At 34.4% G+C, this 17,152-nt stretch overlaps 2 protein-coding genes across 5 annotated transcripts; both read left to right on the top strand.

Moving 5' to 3' along the window:
* The first annotated feature begins 1,991 nt into the window (after positions 1-1,991).
* On the top strand, positions 1,992-6,444 carry LOC114726630 (uncharacterized). Of its 3 annotated transcripts, XM_028913279.1 has the most exons (3): positions 1,992-2,301; positions 2,967-3,833; positions 4,356-6,444. In XM_028913279.1, exons 2-3 carry the CDS (start codon positions 3,305-3,307, stop codon positions 6,044-6,046), a joined length of 2,220 nt encoding a protein of 739 aa, XP_028769112.1. In that variant the 5' UTR covers positions 1,992-2,301; positions 2,967-3,304; the 3' UTR covers positions 6,047-6,444. The 3 variants fall into 3 exon arrangements, with proteins under 3 accessions (XP_028769112.1, XP_028769109.1, XP_028769111.1); XM_028913276.1 differs by having other exon boundaries at positions 2,967-6,444; XM_028913278.1 differs by having other exon boundaries at positions 2,567-6,444.
* Positions 6,445-10,189: 3,745 nt separating this feature from the next.
* LOC114726603 (shaggy-related protein kinase theta) lies at positions 10,190-15,374 on the top strand. 2 transcript variants are annotated; one of them, XM_028913236.1, is made up of 14 exons: positions 10,191-10,478; positions 11,572-11,696; positions 11,733-11,823; positions 12,063-12,155; positions 12,408-12,467; positions 12,582-12,854; positions 12,999-13,073; positions 13,495-13,551; positions 13,622-13,762; positions 13,981-14,031; positions 14,135-14,230; positions 14,327-14,410; positions 14,560-14,662; positions 14,863-15,374. In XM_028913236.1, exons 1-14 carry the CDS (start codon positions 10,416-10,418, stop codon positions 14,922-14,924), a joined length of 1,374 nt encoding a protein of 457 aa, XP_028769069.1. In that variant the 5' UTR covers positions 10,191-10,415; the 3' UTR covers positions 14,925-15,374. The 2 variants fall into 2 exon arrangements, with proteins under 2 accessions (XP_028769068.1, XP_028769069.1); XM_028913235.1 differs by having other exon boundaries at positions 10,190-10,478; positions 11,572-11,823.
* The last annotated feature ends 1,778 nt before the right edge of the window (positions 15,375-17,152 follow it).

Here is a 17,152-nt window from a genome sequence, read left to right as displayed (position 1 = left end):
TTTATTAGTCTCCTGTGTTTAATATCCTTATTAAAGTGGGAGTATTTAAGTGTGATTAATACTCTCGCCTTGAAAATGAACTTTGTCAAAAATGAAATTACACATACTCCTCCGGTCCTAATTATAAGACCCAATTGACTTATTTGAGGAGATTAAGGAAGTAAGTTAAGTTGGTTATTTATAATAAATAAGTGTTGTTATTCCTAAAATATCCTTGCTAATTAAGTATATTAGCTAAAACTATCATTATTAGAAGGATTATCTTGGAAAAAAATGCATAAATATAAAAGAGAAAATGGATTGGGTCTTATAATTAGGACCAAATAAAAAGTCAAATTGGGTCTTATAATAAGGACCGGAGGAGTATAACTATTTGGAATCAATTCCAAATTTTTCGTTTAAAATATAAAAAGAGAGATACTATCAAATTACATCAAAATATTAACTATAATTTGTTCTTCACGTTTAAAAGTCAAACACTATCCAATAACATCCACAAAATAGTACTCATCCGGTCCTTAATATAAGACTCAATTCTTGAGTTGGTTTTGGTTCTAAATATAAAACCCATTTTTCATATTTATCAATTTTCTCTAAATTACCCCTATGGATACTCTCTCAACCATAATCATGTAGAAGAGGGAGATGAGGTATTAAGAAAGATGATTATGGTGTTTTAGGAAAAATGCGTCACTTTTTTTATAATTAACTAACTTACCTAACTTCCTTAATCTAATCAAATTAGTTAAATGGGTCTTATATTAAGGACCGGAGGAGTAATTCATAAAATAGTTATTATGCAAGCTAATATAATGTATATATAAACATTTTTAGTAGTGTTAATTATCAAATTAATACGAGGAGCAATTATTCGTTCACAACAACTTTTTTTTTTTTTCCTTTCTAGGCCATATTCCGGGCAATCCTATCCGCATTTGCACTAACGGGTTAGTTCGGTAATGCAGATTTAGCTAGTGGGCCAAACCCACCAACACGAGAAAAAATGTCTTAGTCGAGTAGGCTTAAAGCCCACTCGTACGCTAACCCCCGGCAGGTGCACATACATGCATGCATACACATACATATATTTAAATTTCTTTTTTTTTTTGATGTAACATATATTTAAATTTCTCTACTTATGATAACGACGTTATTTAGTATTACATGAGCTAAATACTTAGTCTGTGAATATTAATAAAATTATTATTATTTATAATAAATATTATAATTTTTAAATTGTTAATTATGTATATTAAAACTATTTTTTAATACAAACTTTTTTAACACATGAAATCCTTATTGAAATTACTTGTGGTTGGAGGTAGAATGAGTAAATATTTTTTGTCACCAAAAATAGATAAATATCAAAAACACAAAAACACATTATACTTTTTCGGATTGCAATAGAGGACGTGAGTAAGTAGTTGATAGTAAAACCTATTTTATATATTTATTAATTTTTTTAAATTAATTCTATTAATATTCTCTCAATAACAGTTAAGTAGGAGAGGAAGGGAGGGAATTAAGAAAGATGCTTAGGATATTTTAGAAAAATATCATATTAACTAATTTAACTAACATCTTTAATATATTTAAATTAGCTAACTAGATCTCACATTCAAGATAATTACTAGAGGTGGAACTCCTCTAGCCTGTAATGTAAGATTTATTCAATTAATTTAATTAGATTAAATAAATTAGGTAATTTAGTTGATTATAATAAATATGATATATTTTTTTCTAAAATACTATAATTATCTTTCTTAGTATACTCTCTCTTTCTTACTTGATTATGGTTGAGGAGTATTAATACCAGTAATTTAAAAAAATTAATAAATATAAAAAATATATTTTATATTTAGAATAAAAAACTCAGTAATTAGGTTTTATTATTAAGCATATTTTATACGAGGTTTTTTTTTCCTTTTTTAACAAAAAAGAATAGCCGGAAGACTCTGATTGAACAAGCGCGAATCCCCCTCTCTTCCGTCTTCCCTCTTCCGTCGCGCTTCTCCTCCTCCTCTCGCGCAAGTCCTAATCTCCAGCTCTGTCACAGTCATATTCACACCCTCCGACGTCTCTCACCGTGGACGACTACGACGCAGCACGAGTCGATGTCTCTCACTCTGTCTCTCTCGCGTGTGACGCACACCGTGACTCCTCTGTGTCTCTCTCTCGCCCTCTCAGTCTCAAGAGTGTCCGCAGCTCAAGCCTCCTTCTCCTTTTCCTCTCCTCTCTCGCGAACCTCCAACTCTGTCCCACTCTCCAAGTCCAAGTCGCCTCCCTCTCCGTCGCCTCTAGGTAACGTATGTTTGTTGTTCAATTTTATTTCGATTTTCGGACTAAGTTCCTGTTGCTGAATGCTGTACTGAAATGTCCATTTTTGAATTCAACTTGCTATACTGCTTTATGGGAAATGGGAATCTCCATTGCTGCATTTTGTTGCTGTGTTGTTGCTCACGTTACGGCAAAATAAACCTGACCAAAATAGTAGAGAAACCTGAATTGAACTTGCTGTATTTTGATTGGATTGTTGTTGAATCGAAACCATTGTTGAATTGTGTAGGGTAAAATTCTTGGGTACCTTATCGCATGACTGAACTAAGCTGGAGCATATTTGAAGATGCGAAGAATAAAATCATGATTCTGCTATTCTCAGCAATAGATATTACAAATACATAGATAGACAAGCATAACATTGCTGTAAAGGATCAAATCCTGTTGTATTTGTAATTCTGTTCATATCTTTGTTCCACTCTTTGGTGTGAGGACTTTAAGGGCTCATTTATTTTCACCCCTTACTCCTCTCTTACGTTACATCTGATTTTTTTTTTTTTGGGTCCTGGGATTGAAGATTCTGAGAAGCATATTGTTCTAGGAGAGTAAAATTACTTTTTTTTTTTTTGGGGTTTAGTTTAGCCTCTTGTAGTGACAACAAAAAGGCTCTCTTTTTCTTTGCATTGCAGATTATTGATGATCAGAAATTGCAAACTTAAATGGAAGCAACAGTTTTGCTGAATGTTTCAATCAATATGTTTATAAGCATATGTTTTGCTGTGTTTCTATCTCCAATTTTGTGGAATATTAGTATCCATTGGATTTGATGGACTGGCACGATTTACCCACATAGTAGAATCTGTCACAGTTTACAGAGTAGAGAAATTGCATTCTCTGTGTTCATTCACGGCCTCCAACAAAACAACCAACTAACTAGCCTCCGACTACTGCTGTTCCTCTTCACTACTTGCTTTATTCAGATTCTCTCATTTCTGATTTCTCCTCGTAGATTTACTTCTCTCAAGTAATGGACTTCTCAGAAAACTGGAAGTCCTTCTTCCCAGTATCTATATCTCCTTCATCCCCTATCCTTATTCCCTCTTCTGCACGGCCCACCTTGGGTCCCCTTATCTTTAATCCTATCCCTGAAACCCTAACCCATGTTTTCTCCTCCTCTTCTCTCTTACCCCCTCCTCTTCATATCCCCCAACTCTCTCTTTCTCGATTGCTCATAACCTCTTGTCCTGATGCTCCTGTTCTTCCCTCCACTGCGTCCTCTATTGCTTCTCACTGTGGTCCCCAATTCCAAAACGATATTGCCTCCATCCTTCAATGCAACCGCCTTGAGTTTCTCAAGTATGGCAATAGTGTTATTGTCTTCTTTCCCACTGGTGTGAACTCTGAGAAAGTTGGGTTTTTGATTCTCCATGTTGAAGGTTCAAGTCTACACCTTCAACTTGATGGTAATGGTGATATTTTTCGAGCTACAAGTGGAGAATCTTACAGCATATCAAGGATTTTAGTTAACCCAATTGATGATGAAGAAGATGATTTAGGTGAGTCTTCTTCTACTATTGGGTATTTGTTGGCTTTCACATGCTATTCTGCTCATTGGTTTTCTGTCCAATATAACTCAAGTTTTGAGAGACCTAGCGTAGTCTATATGGGTGGCAAAATTTTTAAGACCTGCTCTGTTGTCCATGCTTGTTGGAGTCCACACACGCTTGAAGAAAGTCTTGTTTTGTTAGAAAGTGGTGAGCTGTTCTTGTTTGATTTGGAGTATTATATGAAGGATTCTAGTTCAAATGGCAATTTTAGGGGAACTAGGTTGAGAGTACCGTGGCATGATTCAAATTGTTCTGATGACAAAGTTTGGTTGAGCTGTGAATTTAGTTGGCACCCTAGAATTTTCATTGTGGCACGTTCTGATGTGGTTTTTTTAGTTGATTTAAGTGCGGATAAATGTGTTGTGAGTTGTCTATTGAAGGTTGAGGTTTTGCATATGCATACACCCACTCAAAGTGAAAGATTTCTGGCCCTTTCAAGGGCAAGTCCTGATGGCTTCTACTTTGCTGTAGCATCCAATGCTTTCTTACTTCTATGTGATGTGCGGAAGCATATGATGCCAATTATACGATGGGCCCATGGTCTTGATAGACCTTGCTTCATGAATGTGTTAAACTTGTCTATGTTGAGATCACATTCAAGGGAAGATACTTTCAAGTCAGCTTCTGAAGTTGGATTTTGTATTATATTGGGATCATTTTGGCATGGCATGTTCAACCTCTTCTTCTATGGACCTTCATTGCCATCTCAAAGAGGTTCTCTTGCGTCAAAGCTTTCTAAGACTAGCAAGACGTTTTATGCCTGGGAGCTTCCACATGAAATTGTGTTATCTGGTCGTGATTGCCTTTGTGGAAGTTGTCTTTTAAAAGAAGAGTTGTCCAAGGCTGCTCTTCCTGAATGGATTGATTGGCAAATGAAGAAGGAGATGGTTTTGGGCTTTGGCATTATGAACAATGATTTAGCCTCCTTACTTTGTGAACCATATAAATATGGTGGTTTTACATTGGTGAGGCTAATGTCATCTGGGAAGCTTGAATTGCAGAGATATGAGGCTTCCTGGGTTCATGATAGAAAGTTAGAAGATTGCCATGAACAAGGGTTGCGTTTGGACAAATATTTATTGTTCACTGTAGGTGATGAGAAATATAAGTATCGCAAAAGTGTTGTGTTCCATAAATTGAACTTCATCAATGCATATAGAAGAGGCAATCTTACTGAATTCCTAGTTAAAAAGCTGAAAGATCCTTGTATGGATGATCAGGAGATGGGGCCCTTTGACGTGGATGTTCATGAGTTCTTGTGTGAGAAATTGAATGCTTGTGGGGTCGGCCCATTTAGATCTTCTCCTGCCATTATTGCTTTTTTTAAAGATGTAAAGCCATCAGCAAACCTCCATGACGTTGCTCTAAGACGATTGTGGGCTGAGTTGCCTTTGGATCTGTTGCAATTGGCATTTTCTAAGCATTCTGAATCCCTTGACGTGGCTATCGACCAAAAGAAGACAACTTTGGAGTTTTTAGCTGTTCCCTCCTGTCCTGAATTGCCTCCATTTTTCTTAAGGAAATCATCCTCTTGCAGCAATAAAGGGTCCAATAAGGCGCAGCGTGATGGTGATATAATGGGTCCTATTCTTCCTCTTCCTATTCTACTTGTGCTTCATGAAATTTATGATGGGTGTTCTGATTTGGAAGATGGCAAATTTTCCGTAGAAGCAGAGGTTGACATCAAATACAATGAAATTATGAAGGTGGCCGCAGCCATATCGGTTTCTATTTCTGGTTCTGAGTCGTCTGGAAATTATGAAGTATCCCTTGCTGATGATGCAAATGAAACTTGGGTTGATCCTTCGAAACTAAAACCTTTCTTGCTATATCGTCCAGCTGCATTGAACTGCTCTGGCACAAATCTTGTTTATGAGAACTCCATATATCGAGGTAAGATTCATGATACATTAATTTTTCATGTTCTGGAGGAAAAGACGGTTTCCAATGATAAGTCTGAGTCTGAGCTAGTGGGTCCAGAGATATTTGATGACCTTTGCTTAGTTGACTTGAGATTTAATGCTCCTAGTAAGAAATTTGAAGGCGGGGGTTTAAAGGCATTCGATGTATTGAAGAGGCAGCTGTCTAAATGGCAAGAAGGTGTTGATTCATACAAAGAGCTTACTGTTCAGTCTGGATTTCTGAAGCCAGTCAGTAAATGAGTCCTCAGCACAAAATTATTGGTGATAAAACCTGAAGGTGTAAATATTTTTAAGCAAACAAATTTTAAGGTCAGATTTCTTCAACCTCTTTTTGTCCTTTGTTTGATATCCACAATTTTATAATTTTTATACCCAGTCGAGGGATTAAATTTATGGATGCACAAATTCTCATTTAGGCCCTCTTTTCTAGTGAAAAAAATGGGGCTCAAAGCCAAGAAGAACAAGTCGAAACAAGCGTCTAAGACCTTGAGCCCCAGAGTGGGTCAGTGTTCATAAAAGAGTTATTGTTCATTCAAGCAGCGTGGCTCAATAGTGGGCTTGTTCTAACTCTTATATTCCCTTTCGAATTTGAACTTAATGAACTTTCATATATGAATTGAAGCTGGATTTCTTCGTCAGATGGTTAGTTTAATGCTTCCCTCTATAATCGCGAATTTCACATCAAAAACCAATTGAAACAATTTGTAATAGCAGCAACCTGGTTTCTTGAATCTCATTCATGAGAGGACAAGAGGTTAAGCGCTTCAGCGCAGTGGGCATGGGCTATTGTTTTCCCATCGACATTACAATGGGCCACAGACATGAGCCCAAATGTACAGAGCATGGGCCTTTATGGGCTTGTAGTTCTCTCTGCATGCCCATCAATCCTTGAACATATTACTACAGTACTTAACAGACTTAATTATGTACCATAAAAACAAAATTGTCCTCGAGGATTTGGGAGGCGGGAAAAAAGAAGGCAATGTTCCTTAGCACGCTATTTTTTTTTATTTGGGTGGTATATTTTTGTGTTTCATGCAATGCCATGGTGATTTGCTATTGCATGTCCATCTTTTTTCACAGACACTTTACAAAGAAATAAACAGACTTGGCCCACCCGATCTCAATCATGTGAGATAATCATGCAATTTTTGGTCGGCGCTATATTCATGTGGTGATTAAAGTTGCGACAAAATGAAACTTTTGCTATCTTTCTTTACAATCAAATCAAATTGATTCCTTAAAATTACTACTATCAGATCTTTTATTTAATAAAGGAAACAAAATGTAGGATCCGAATTTTGAAAAAAGGATGCAAGATGTGGGATATAGTATATGGTTTTAGTTTAGATTTCTCGTTGGCGAAAAAAAAAAGGTTTGGATTTCTTATATTATAGTTAAAAAAAATACATATTTATTGCTATCGAAAAAAGTACCTTTTTAAGCGAAATATGGCTCTTAAAATTAATTTGGATGGTTTAAATTTATATAAAACATATTCTTATTGTTGGTTAAAAAAAGAGGGCACAGTTAAATATTTTGAATTGATCGACTGATTAAAATGGATTATGGTTATAATTAATTTCAAGTAGACTATTTTTTGTCAAAAGGGAGAAACCAAATTCATGTTCACATTATTTAATTTAATGTCGCTTAACTACCTAACCTAAAGTCAAAAAGAGAGCTCCAGACTTTGGATTGATCAGATTCAATTTGACATAAAATGATTTATTTTTCTCGACGAGTGGAGAAAATTCTGAAGTGGTTGTGCCCAGACACAATACTCTTTTTTTTTTTAAACCATTTTTTTGATATTTCAGACGACAAGTTCTGGTGAGCCTGAATAATGACTTTTGAATTAATAATTTGCAACAGTTTATTAGAAAAAGGATAAATGAAAGGAGAGCGATCATTCGATGAAGAAAATAGACCCACCTAATAATTAAGAATAGCATAAAGCATATTGAACTTCACTTTTGGTGAACTTTACAATATTCTTTAAATACACATAAATTTTTATACCTAAGTTTATTTCTGAATCAACTTAAAAAAAATATTTTCATTTTATTTTATTTTTGGTTTTTTAATTAAAACATCGGACAAATATCGCCCTCACTTTAGAGGCTTGACCAATTTAGGTCAAGATTTATATAGTTGTTATTATTATTGTTGCTGTATAATTAAAATTACAGTCAATTTTCGTCGAGATTTGTGGAGATGACATGATGTTGATGTGGTAATGATGCATTGCCTTAATGCGTGATGTTTGACCAAGAACTAAAAATCTTTTTTTTTTTCCTTCAAATATTTTTCATTTATGTTCATAATTATAGATACAAATGGTAAATGCTATAAAAATTAGAATGAAATCAATCTAAATTATAACATAATTGTTTTTACCATCAAGCATTGGTCCTCAAAAAGTTAAATAATTAAAAAATAATAATTTAGGGCGTCTGAAAACCTGGAACCAATAACCAAAAAAAATAAAAATAAAGATGATTAAATCATCCTTCATTCAGATTATGCACATGTGATGTTTGTTTTGATGGGAGAATTGAAGAGCGAGTATAAAGAAACGAGGCACAAAATTGCTTTTCCTTGGAGAAGGAAACAAAATATTACTTGCAAATAACAAAAGCGGTCGAAGTAATTTGTTAGCAAAATAGTATTACTTTAATATATTTTTTTTTAGCTTTTGGGCGACAAATAATGTGGTAAAAAATGAATACACAAATCAAAGTAGCATTTAAAAATTTTTGAGCATTAAATACTACTTTTTCAAAAGTATATAAAAGAAGGCCATCTGGTTGGTGACAAGAAAAGTCATCCGAAAGAGAGAAAAAGTTCATTTGGCAGTTTTTTGGGCTGAAGTTTCCTGCCTTCTACACAATCGGTTCATATTTTATTTTTGGAGTGTAATGCGTGATTTGACTTTATATTCAAGTTTTGACCACTTATTAATATATATGAACTTGAAACTATTTGAATGATTGTGAATTTTAATTTAGGTCCCTAAACTACAGCTTTTTACTGGTTTAAATTCTTGGCCACGAGGGCTTTTAAAATGATTTGAAATTTTAATACATTTTATTACAGGTATTATACTCATCAAAATTTTGGTTATATTCTCTTCGATACATTGAATAAGACAGAACAAAATAAATAAAATGGAAATGAAATGTTAAAATGCGATTTAAATCTTGGATGATTAAAAAGAATGATATGCAATTTCATGCAAATGTGCGATTTAAAATAACTTTTGAAGACCCGAAAAAGATGCTAAATGCGGAAAGTTAAAAACGCAATGCCCAAAAATTGACATTTTGACGGAGCGCTTTCCTGGTTGAATAGGAACCACCCACAAGTTACAGCTTCGCAGATGATAATGCATGATGAAATGAAAAATTTATTTAATTTATATATAATTTTTAAATGATACAAAAGTGGCCGGCATATATTTGATCGAAAATATATTTTGAATGATTATACAAGAATTATTAGAAGGTGGCTAATGCATTATAAAAGTGATGTCTAGCTTCATTCCTACATAACATGGCTGCATAATGATTACTTATTTTAATAAGACTGTGTTTCTATTTATTAGACAATTCACGAAATCTAAGCAGTCGTTGATATATTTTTTTCCCAAAAAAAAACGCTTTTAATTTTTCTGAGCAAAATAAAAATGTTTTTAATTAACCACCAATAGACAAGAGAGACAACATTGGAATCTCAGTCCAAAAAATAATTGGGGTCCCGTAATTCAAATAACACTCAGTATCTTACGTAATTTTTTTTTTTAAATGTGAGATCATGAATTCGAATCATGTAGCTTTTTAAATTAAAAAGAATGAAGTAGCAAAAATATGGCTTAACTATATTTCATGTTAACTTTCTTATTTTTTTTCATAATATAGTGATGTAAATATGTTTTGTCATTGAAATTTTAAAATAAAGCTTCAGGTGAATGATAAATTAAATTTGATTTTTAAAATGTGAAATTTAAGTGCAGCGGCAAATGGGCAAACCACAACGCTCCGCGGAATATTCGTTTAATAAAATATGGCATCTTTGTCTGAAAATCCCAATTCCCGCAAATGAATGACCCGCCTGAGGATGTTTCCGTAACTTTGCCTCACCAAACTGAAGCTCGCCTTTATCTCCAAAGAGGAAGATCTGAGCCGTCCAGTTTTATCTAAAGAAGGATGGGCGATCACGATTCCATGTTTGACTGACGTACAATGAGGCCAGAAATGATTAATTGTGATTGAAGTTTGACCATAGAAAATTGAAACTGCGATTAAAATATTTCCTTTTTTAAAAAAACAACAAAAGGCCACCTGGAAGCTCGGCCCCGAGCAGAAGAGAGAGAAACCGGGAGGTCATAAGATTGTGTGCTTGGCTCCATTTTTCATCCCATTTTCTGTTTTGATAGCTGGAAACCTGGGGACGGTGGGAGGAAGGGAGAGAAAGTTGAATTTCTCTCTCTTCTGTGCATTTCATTTTTGAACCTTCTTTTCTTTTTTTTGAATTTTTCCGGTGTGGTTTGAGGGATTCATTAGGGTTTGGATTGGGTCGTCTTGCGTCGTTGGTGGAAACCGAAACCATGAATATGATGCGACGGCTGAAGAGCATTGCTTCTGGGCGGACCTCCATTTCGTCGGATCCTGTAAGCCAAACAATTTTCCTGAGAAGTTTTTATTTTTTGTCATTTTAAGGGAGCTCCCTGCTTTGTTTGGTTGCTGGAAAATGGAAGAAGCTAGATGCGGAAGGAACGAATACATTTCCGATCTGGATTGAAATGAATTTTTGAATGTTCTTTTGAAAGTTGTGGGAATTTTTCTTTTATGGCTACCCGGAGGAAACTTGTTATAGGGACGAGTTTTTTTCTTATTTTTTTTTAATTTTTTATGAATGATCTTGTTCTGAAGATTTCAAATTTGCTGATTTTTATTCACGAGTTGTCGCGCATGAAATTCAATTGCTTATATCTTTTTCGTCCCTTAGTTTTTGGCTTTTTTAAACCTTTCATCGTTTCTGTCGTTTGACTGTTTGTGATCACCTTTTTTAAAATAGCTGTTCCATTCATCAGGTTTTGTAATATGTTTGTGGTTTTAACCTGATACAAGTTTAAAGTTCTTTTGAAGAAGGAAAGGAAAGTGCCGTCAGCCATATCACGTTTCAGTTCCTTGATTGTATTCCATATTTGTTTGGATTCTTGTTTATTTCACAGCTACCGGAATTTATTTGAATATTTGTCATTTCTGGTGTTTCGTTTATGGAAAAGACAAGACGGAGCCATAACCTTCTATAGGACGGGATTATTGGATTTAATTCTTCCTTTACTGAACTAAATATTTGATGATCACGCGTTCAAGCCCTGGCTGCTGTCTAACCCACTCGCCACATAATGCACAGCTTTGTCTTCTGAACCCTCCTGATTAACCATATCTGGCTTGGCCTAGCTTCACTTACGAAATGCCTTGCGTAGTTTACGCAATCAATGAAACCTAAAATTAGGTTGTACTTTTTGCTGGCGTACAGTTTATACCTTTTGATGAGTAAATTGCGTTTTTAGTTTTAGGCTATTGTAATTGTCATTACGTAAATTAAGGAAGGTAAGAACTAAATAACATAAACTTGTCTAATGGTGAGGTTAGGGGAATTTATCATACAGGGTGGCTTATTTTTATCTCCTTTTAATATAACTAGGGCGATCATGGTTTGTTATTTTTTTATGGTAAATTCATGTTTCCGCACAGGGAGGGGATTCTAACACCAAGAGAGCTAAGTTTGATCAAGAAACTGATGGAAGAGTCAATGAGGAAGCAAATCCTGTTGAGAGAGGCAGCACACATATGGAGCAGCATGTTTGTGCGCCAGGGGCTACTGCTGTAGGCACGTCCAATGCATCTATGGTGGATAGAACAGAGAGATCAGGTTATGATCAGCTTCCTAAAGAATTGAATGAAATGAAAATTAGAGATGAGAAAGGCAACAACCGTAACGAAAAGGTATTTATTGCTGTTCATTTTCCCAAATTTGTTTGCTTTCAATGTACATGTTTGATCATTACTTTTTAACTATATTATGATTGATGTCAAAGCAGTTCTAAATTATTCATTTAGCAACTTTCATTGCGGTGCCCTTACATTTTAGACAATTTCATTTTTTTGTTGAGTTGTATGAACCTGAATGGCCTTTACACCATGCAATTAGTTTTTGTGTTTGGTAATAATTTTGCTCTGTGCAGGATATGGAGCCAAGTATTGTGAATGGTAATGGAACTGAAACAGGACAGGTAATTACTACAGCCATTGGTGGTCGTGATGGACAACCAAAGCAGGTATTTTCTCATTACCCTGATGTTTCCATGGGTTTGTTAATTTGTCAAGCCATGTATAGCTTGTGATAATATCATTTCTGATATATTATGATTTTTTTGTTTGTTTGTTTGAACATTTGAGTGGTGGTAGCAAAGTAGCTTAAGTTGACATTAGACATGATCAATGCCTGATGGGCCACAGAAATGAGATGTAATAGAGACTTCCGACCAATATTAGATGCTTTGGTAATTTATTCTTTGTTTGGCTTTCAGACCATATCATACATGGCAGAACGTGTGGTTGGTACTGGTTCCTTTGGTGTTGTTTTTCAGGTAATTATATGAAAATTTTCATGTATTTGTGGTCAAGTTCTATGATATTGGAGTATTGACATATTGTTCGGTTGTGTGCGCCAATTTGTTTAACAGAAACCGTCTGTTTTGTAGGCTAGGTGCCTTGAAACAGGTGAAACAGTTGCCATAAAGAAGGTTTTGCAAGACAAGAGATATAAGAATAGGGAACTACAGGTTATGCGGATGCTTGACCATCCCAATGTTATTCAACTAAAGCACTGTTTCTTTTCAACTACTGAAAAGGATGAGTTGTACCTGAACCTGGTTTTGGAGTATGTATCAGAAACCGTCTACAGAGTTTCAAAGCACTACATCAGAATGCATCAGCATATGCCTATAATTTATATACAACTCTATACATACCAGGTAAGTCAAGGAACAGGGAGATTATTTGCGCACTCTCTGGTGGGTTCGAGTTTGCATAATTATGCGTGTTAGGATTTTAGTTATTATCTTAGATTTTGTTACTTCTGTCCTTATACTGACTGATTTGCCTCTTCTTTCTTGTAGATATGCCGTGCATTAAACTATCTACACCATGTACTTGGCGTCTGCCACCGTGACATCAAACCACAGAATTTACTGGTAAGATTTTATGCATTTATTTCCTACTATGGTTTCTTTCTCTTTGCACCCGGACCTCGTTTCATGCAAATTCCTGCTATGAGTATTGTAGATCTGGTATTCAAGACGTTTCCGTTGATTAAAGCTTCTCTGAAATTTATTACTAGTAGATTCTTATTTTGTTTTTTCTTTCTTGGTGGGGGGATTGAGGGACATTGATGATAATTTGCATGGTATTGAGCCTAAAAGAAGGGCAAAAGACAAAATGATATTCTATATCCATATTCTTGTTTCTGAAAAATGTGTTGTACGAGTAGATACTTACGTTTGTTGTGGATGTCAATTACGATTTCCTGATTGAGATTATTTTAACACGTCATATTCCTTGAAAGTCATTTCTTTGGCATCAAAGCTTATTAAATTAACTTGTGATTTTATACAGGTTAATCCCCATACTCATCAGCTAAAGATCTGTGATTTTGGAAGTGCAAAGATGCTGGTATGTTGCTTTACTTGAAAATTTAAAATTGTGAAATCTTGTGAATCTCATGAAATTGTTGATCTTTTAGGTGCCTGGTGAACCCAACATATCATATATATGCTCACGGTATTATAGAGCACCTGAACTCATATTTGGGGCTACTGAATATACAAATGCTATTGATATGTGGTCCGTTGGTTGTGTTTTGGCTGAGCTCCTTCTAGGACAGGTGAGCATACGAAAGGCTGTGCAAATTGTCTTCCATAGTTGGTTTTTGATATATGCAAAACCATGGTCATGGTATGTGCTGCATGAAGTAGATATAGTGGATTTAGTTTGGAAGTAAATTTTGGTCATTGAGGCCTTTTCCAGTTCACCGCTAATTAGGTCTTAGAATTAAAAATCACATTTTAGATTGATGTCTTGTCTCTGTCATATTATTTGCAGCCAATGTTCCCGGGGGAGAGTGGAGTTGATCAGTTGGTGGAAATCATCAAGGTACAATCATGTTCTATAGTTTCCCTTACAATTTTTTCTTTACAAGGAAGCTTTATTTCCTATCAGATTTTGTGTCTTACAAAGTTTTTATTATATGCTATAGATATTGGGGACACCGACTAGAGAAGAGATAAAGTGCATGAATCCGAATTACTCTGAATTCAAGTTTCCTCAGATTAAAGCACACCCATGGCACAAGGTTAGTTGTTCTTTATGACGGCAAACCCATCTAAAGGAGAATTCGTTTCATGATTAATGAATGCATCAGATAACTCACCGAATTGGTAACTTCCAGGTTTTTCACAAGAGAATGCCTTCAGAAGCTGTTGATCTTGTATCAAGGCTACTCCAGTATTCACCAAATCTACGGTGCACTGCTGTAAGGAAGTTAATTTTCAGGGAAAAATAATTTAATATGCATGTGTTTGAAATTACGTAACATCAATTCTTGACAGAATCACAAAGTTTGGGAAGGAAAACATAAAGTTATCTTTGGTTAGTCTGATCTCAGTTATTTCTCATTTACAGTTGGAAGCATGTGCACACCCCTTCTTCAATGATCTAAGAGACCCAAATGTATGCTTGCCGAACGGGCGACCTCTGCCTCCTTTGTTTGACTTTACAGCACAAGGTAAATGAATTTTTTTCCCCTCGTCGTCATTTAACAAAAGAACTAATTTGCAACTAATTGGTTATTTTCAGTGATCAAAGTCATGTAATTACTCATAGTCAGGGACTAAGATGAATGGGCCATATAAGTTGGGAAATTTTTTTTTTCTTACTCTGTTAAGTGATGTTTCTGTTGCTTTTGCTGACTGAAAATCAATACAGAGTTGGCTGGTGCACCTGCTGAATTGCGTCATCGTCTTATTCCCGAACATGCAAGGAGTTGAATTGATTATCAGAGTCATCAATACATAACTAGGGAAGAATGTAAATGGGTTTTTGGATGAGTAGATATACCCATAGCAATAATGCTACTGCTTCCTGCCCTATTAGGTCAGATCTCTGTTACCCTGCCTGCAGAATCACATGACTATACATCCTACAGGGAACCTTAGCAACTTGCAAGCTCAGTTCAAGGACCATGTAAAGACCTCCGGTGGGGACAAACTGAGGAGGATTAAGTGGGAACTGCTGTCTCGTTATAGGGTTTCCAGCTTTTAACTTTCTAGTGTAGTTTATGAATGATGTATGCTATGCTGCAATTGTGAAAGATGATGAGTTATTGAAATCTTCTGATCATGTTTAAGTAGGTTCATGGGTTGTTCCTGAGACTGGACTAACTGGGATCGTCATGTGAACTTGCAAATTTTTTCTTTTTTTGGTTTTGGTTTTCTGTATCCTGTATCTGATTTCTGGCACTAGTGAAAGAAAGACACGTATCGAAGACGCGGCGGTAACAAAGGAGCAAAAGGAGGAACGTCAAACTACGAATGGCTTTGTTCTATGACAGAAATAAAGATGCGTACAATAATCACTAAATGCTGAAGCCGCGTGAAATGGGAAGGAATATTATGTTGTCATTAACAGAGTATAAAGACCCAAAAGAGGTGGCCGGGAGATTCAGTTAAAGGAAACATTTAACTGCCAAGAATGGTGTAGGGCGGAGCGGGAGACTTGATTTTTCTTAAGATTTTAGATTTGAATTTTATAAATGGAGAAAATTATGTTCAGTATTGAAGACCCTTTGGTTTAAAAAAAAAATAAAAAAAAAAAACATTTGACCGCTTTGCCGGGTTTGGATTCTTTATAGTTTTATGAAAGCATGGTCCTTATGGATCAATTAATTTTAATTTAACATTTGCAATTTAAATGTCCATTCCAAAGTTATAACCAATAATTTTAATTCATTTAGAAATTTGACAAATAAAAATATATCTTTTACACTTTTCTTTCATTCATATTAAGACCGAGAATATTAGTCTGATACCTAATAGATGATTTAATTAATTTGAATAAATAAAGAAAATAAGTTAAATTGGTTAATGGTTAATTGTAATAAATATCATGTTATGTTCCAAATAAATGGATAAAAAGTTGGTTGAGCTATTATTTAAAAATGTATCTGTTTTTTGTAAACTTTAGTCACAGAAATATCAAAAAGAAAGAAATTTTTTGCTTTAGAGCATGAATATTAATCTATTATATAAACTCCAGCATGTCATTCATTTACAAGTTATTAGCACACGAGGCCAGCATATATTGTATAACTATTCATTAATATATAATAAATGCAAAAATCATCAATGAAATGTATAAAGTCTATAATATAGCATACTTTTAATAAGATATGAACAATTGCCGGCCAAAAGTAAGATATGAACACTATAATTCATTTTCTAAATTCTGTGGTATAGTACATGGAAAAATGTTATATTTTTTTACGTTAATATGTACAATAAAATTTATATATATAGTGAAAATAGTTATAAGTTATATTATTTATAATTTATAAACAGTATAAATTGTTTTACATTATTTTACGTTATTTACATCATATAGTATGTGAAAAAAAATACAAAAGATTACTTAATAAGAACATGACATCTATGCGTAGCGGACAAAATACAAAGTATGAATGTTTTGTATATTTGTATTGGAAGCAATTCTATTTGAGGACTGTTAAATACTAATGGTGGGTATTTCTCCTAATAAAAATTTAAATCTTAATTCGACGTGTTACAAGAAATTAGTTTTTTTTGTTATATCTAACCTCAGCGCTAAGTATGAATCATTCCTGAGAATCCAATTTGTATGTGTGTCTGCATATAAAAAGCCCATCTACTTCTGTTGGACTGAACTCTGAACTCTGAACCCAAACATCACAAATGTCTGCTATCTTATCTGTAATATCTCGCATCTGCATCCGGCGCCAAAAGCCAAGTAAAAGAGAAAATAACGCTAAAAATTCAAGCGAGATATTGATAATAGTTGAAAATTCCCCTTTTAAAATTTAAAATTCGTACAAAAAAAGAGAAATTATTGCAACATCGCGCGGTTTTAAATTTATAAAATTCCAATATTCTTATACTATATTTACCTATAATTTTCTATAAAATATTAATGATAATATCATTAACTTTTTGGCTAACAAATAACAAGATTAAATTAAATTGTA

Source organism: Neltuma alba, unplaced genomic scaffold (genome assembly GCF_004799145.2).
Source record: "Neltuma alba isolate B1F8T4 unplaced genomic scaffold, ASM479914v2 tig00012396_pilon, whole genome shotgun sequence".
NCBI classification, from domain to species: domain Eukaryota; kingdom Viridiplantae; phylum Streptophyta; class Magnoliopsida; order Fabales; family Fabaceae; genus Neltuma; species Neltuma alba.
This window is presented reverse-complemented; position numbering and strand designations above follow the sequence as displayed.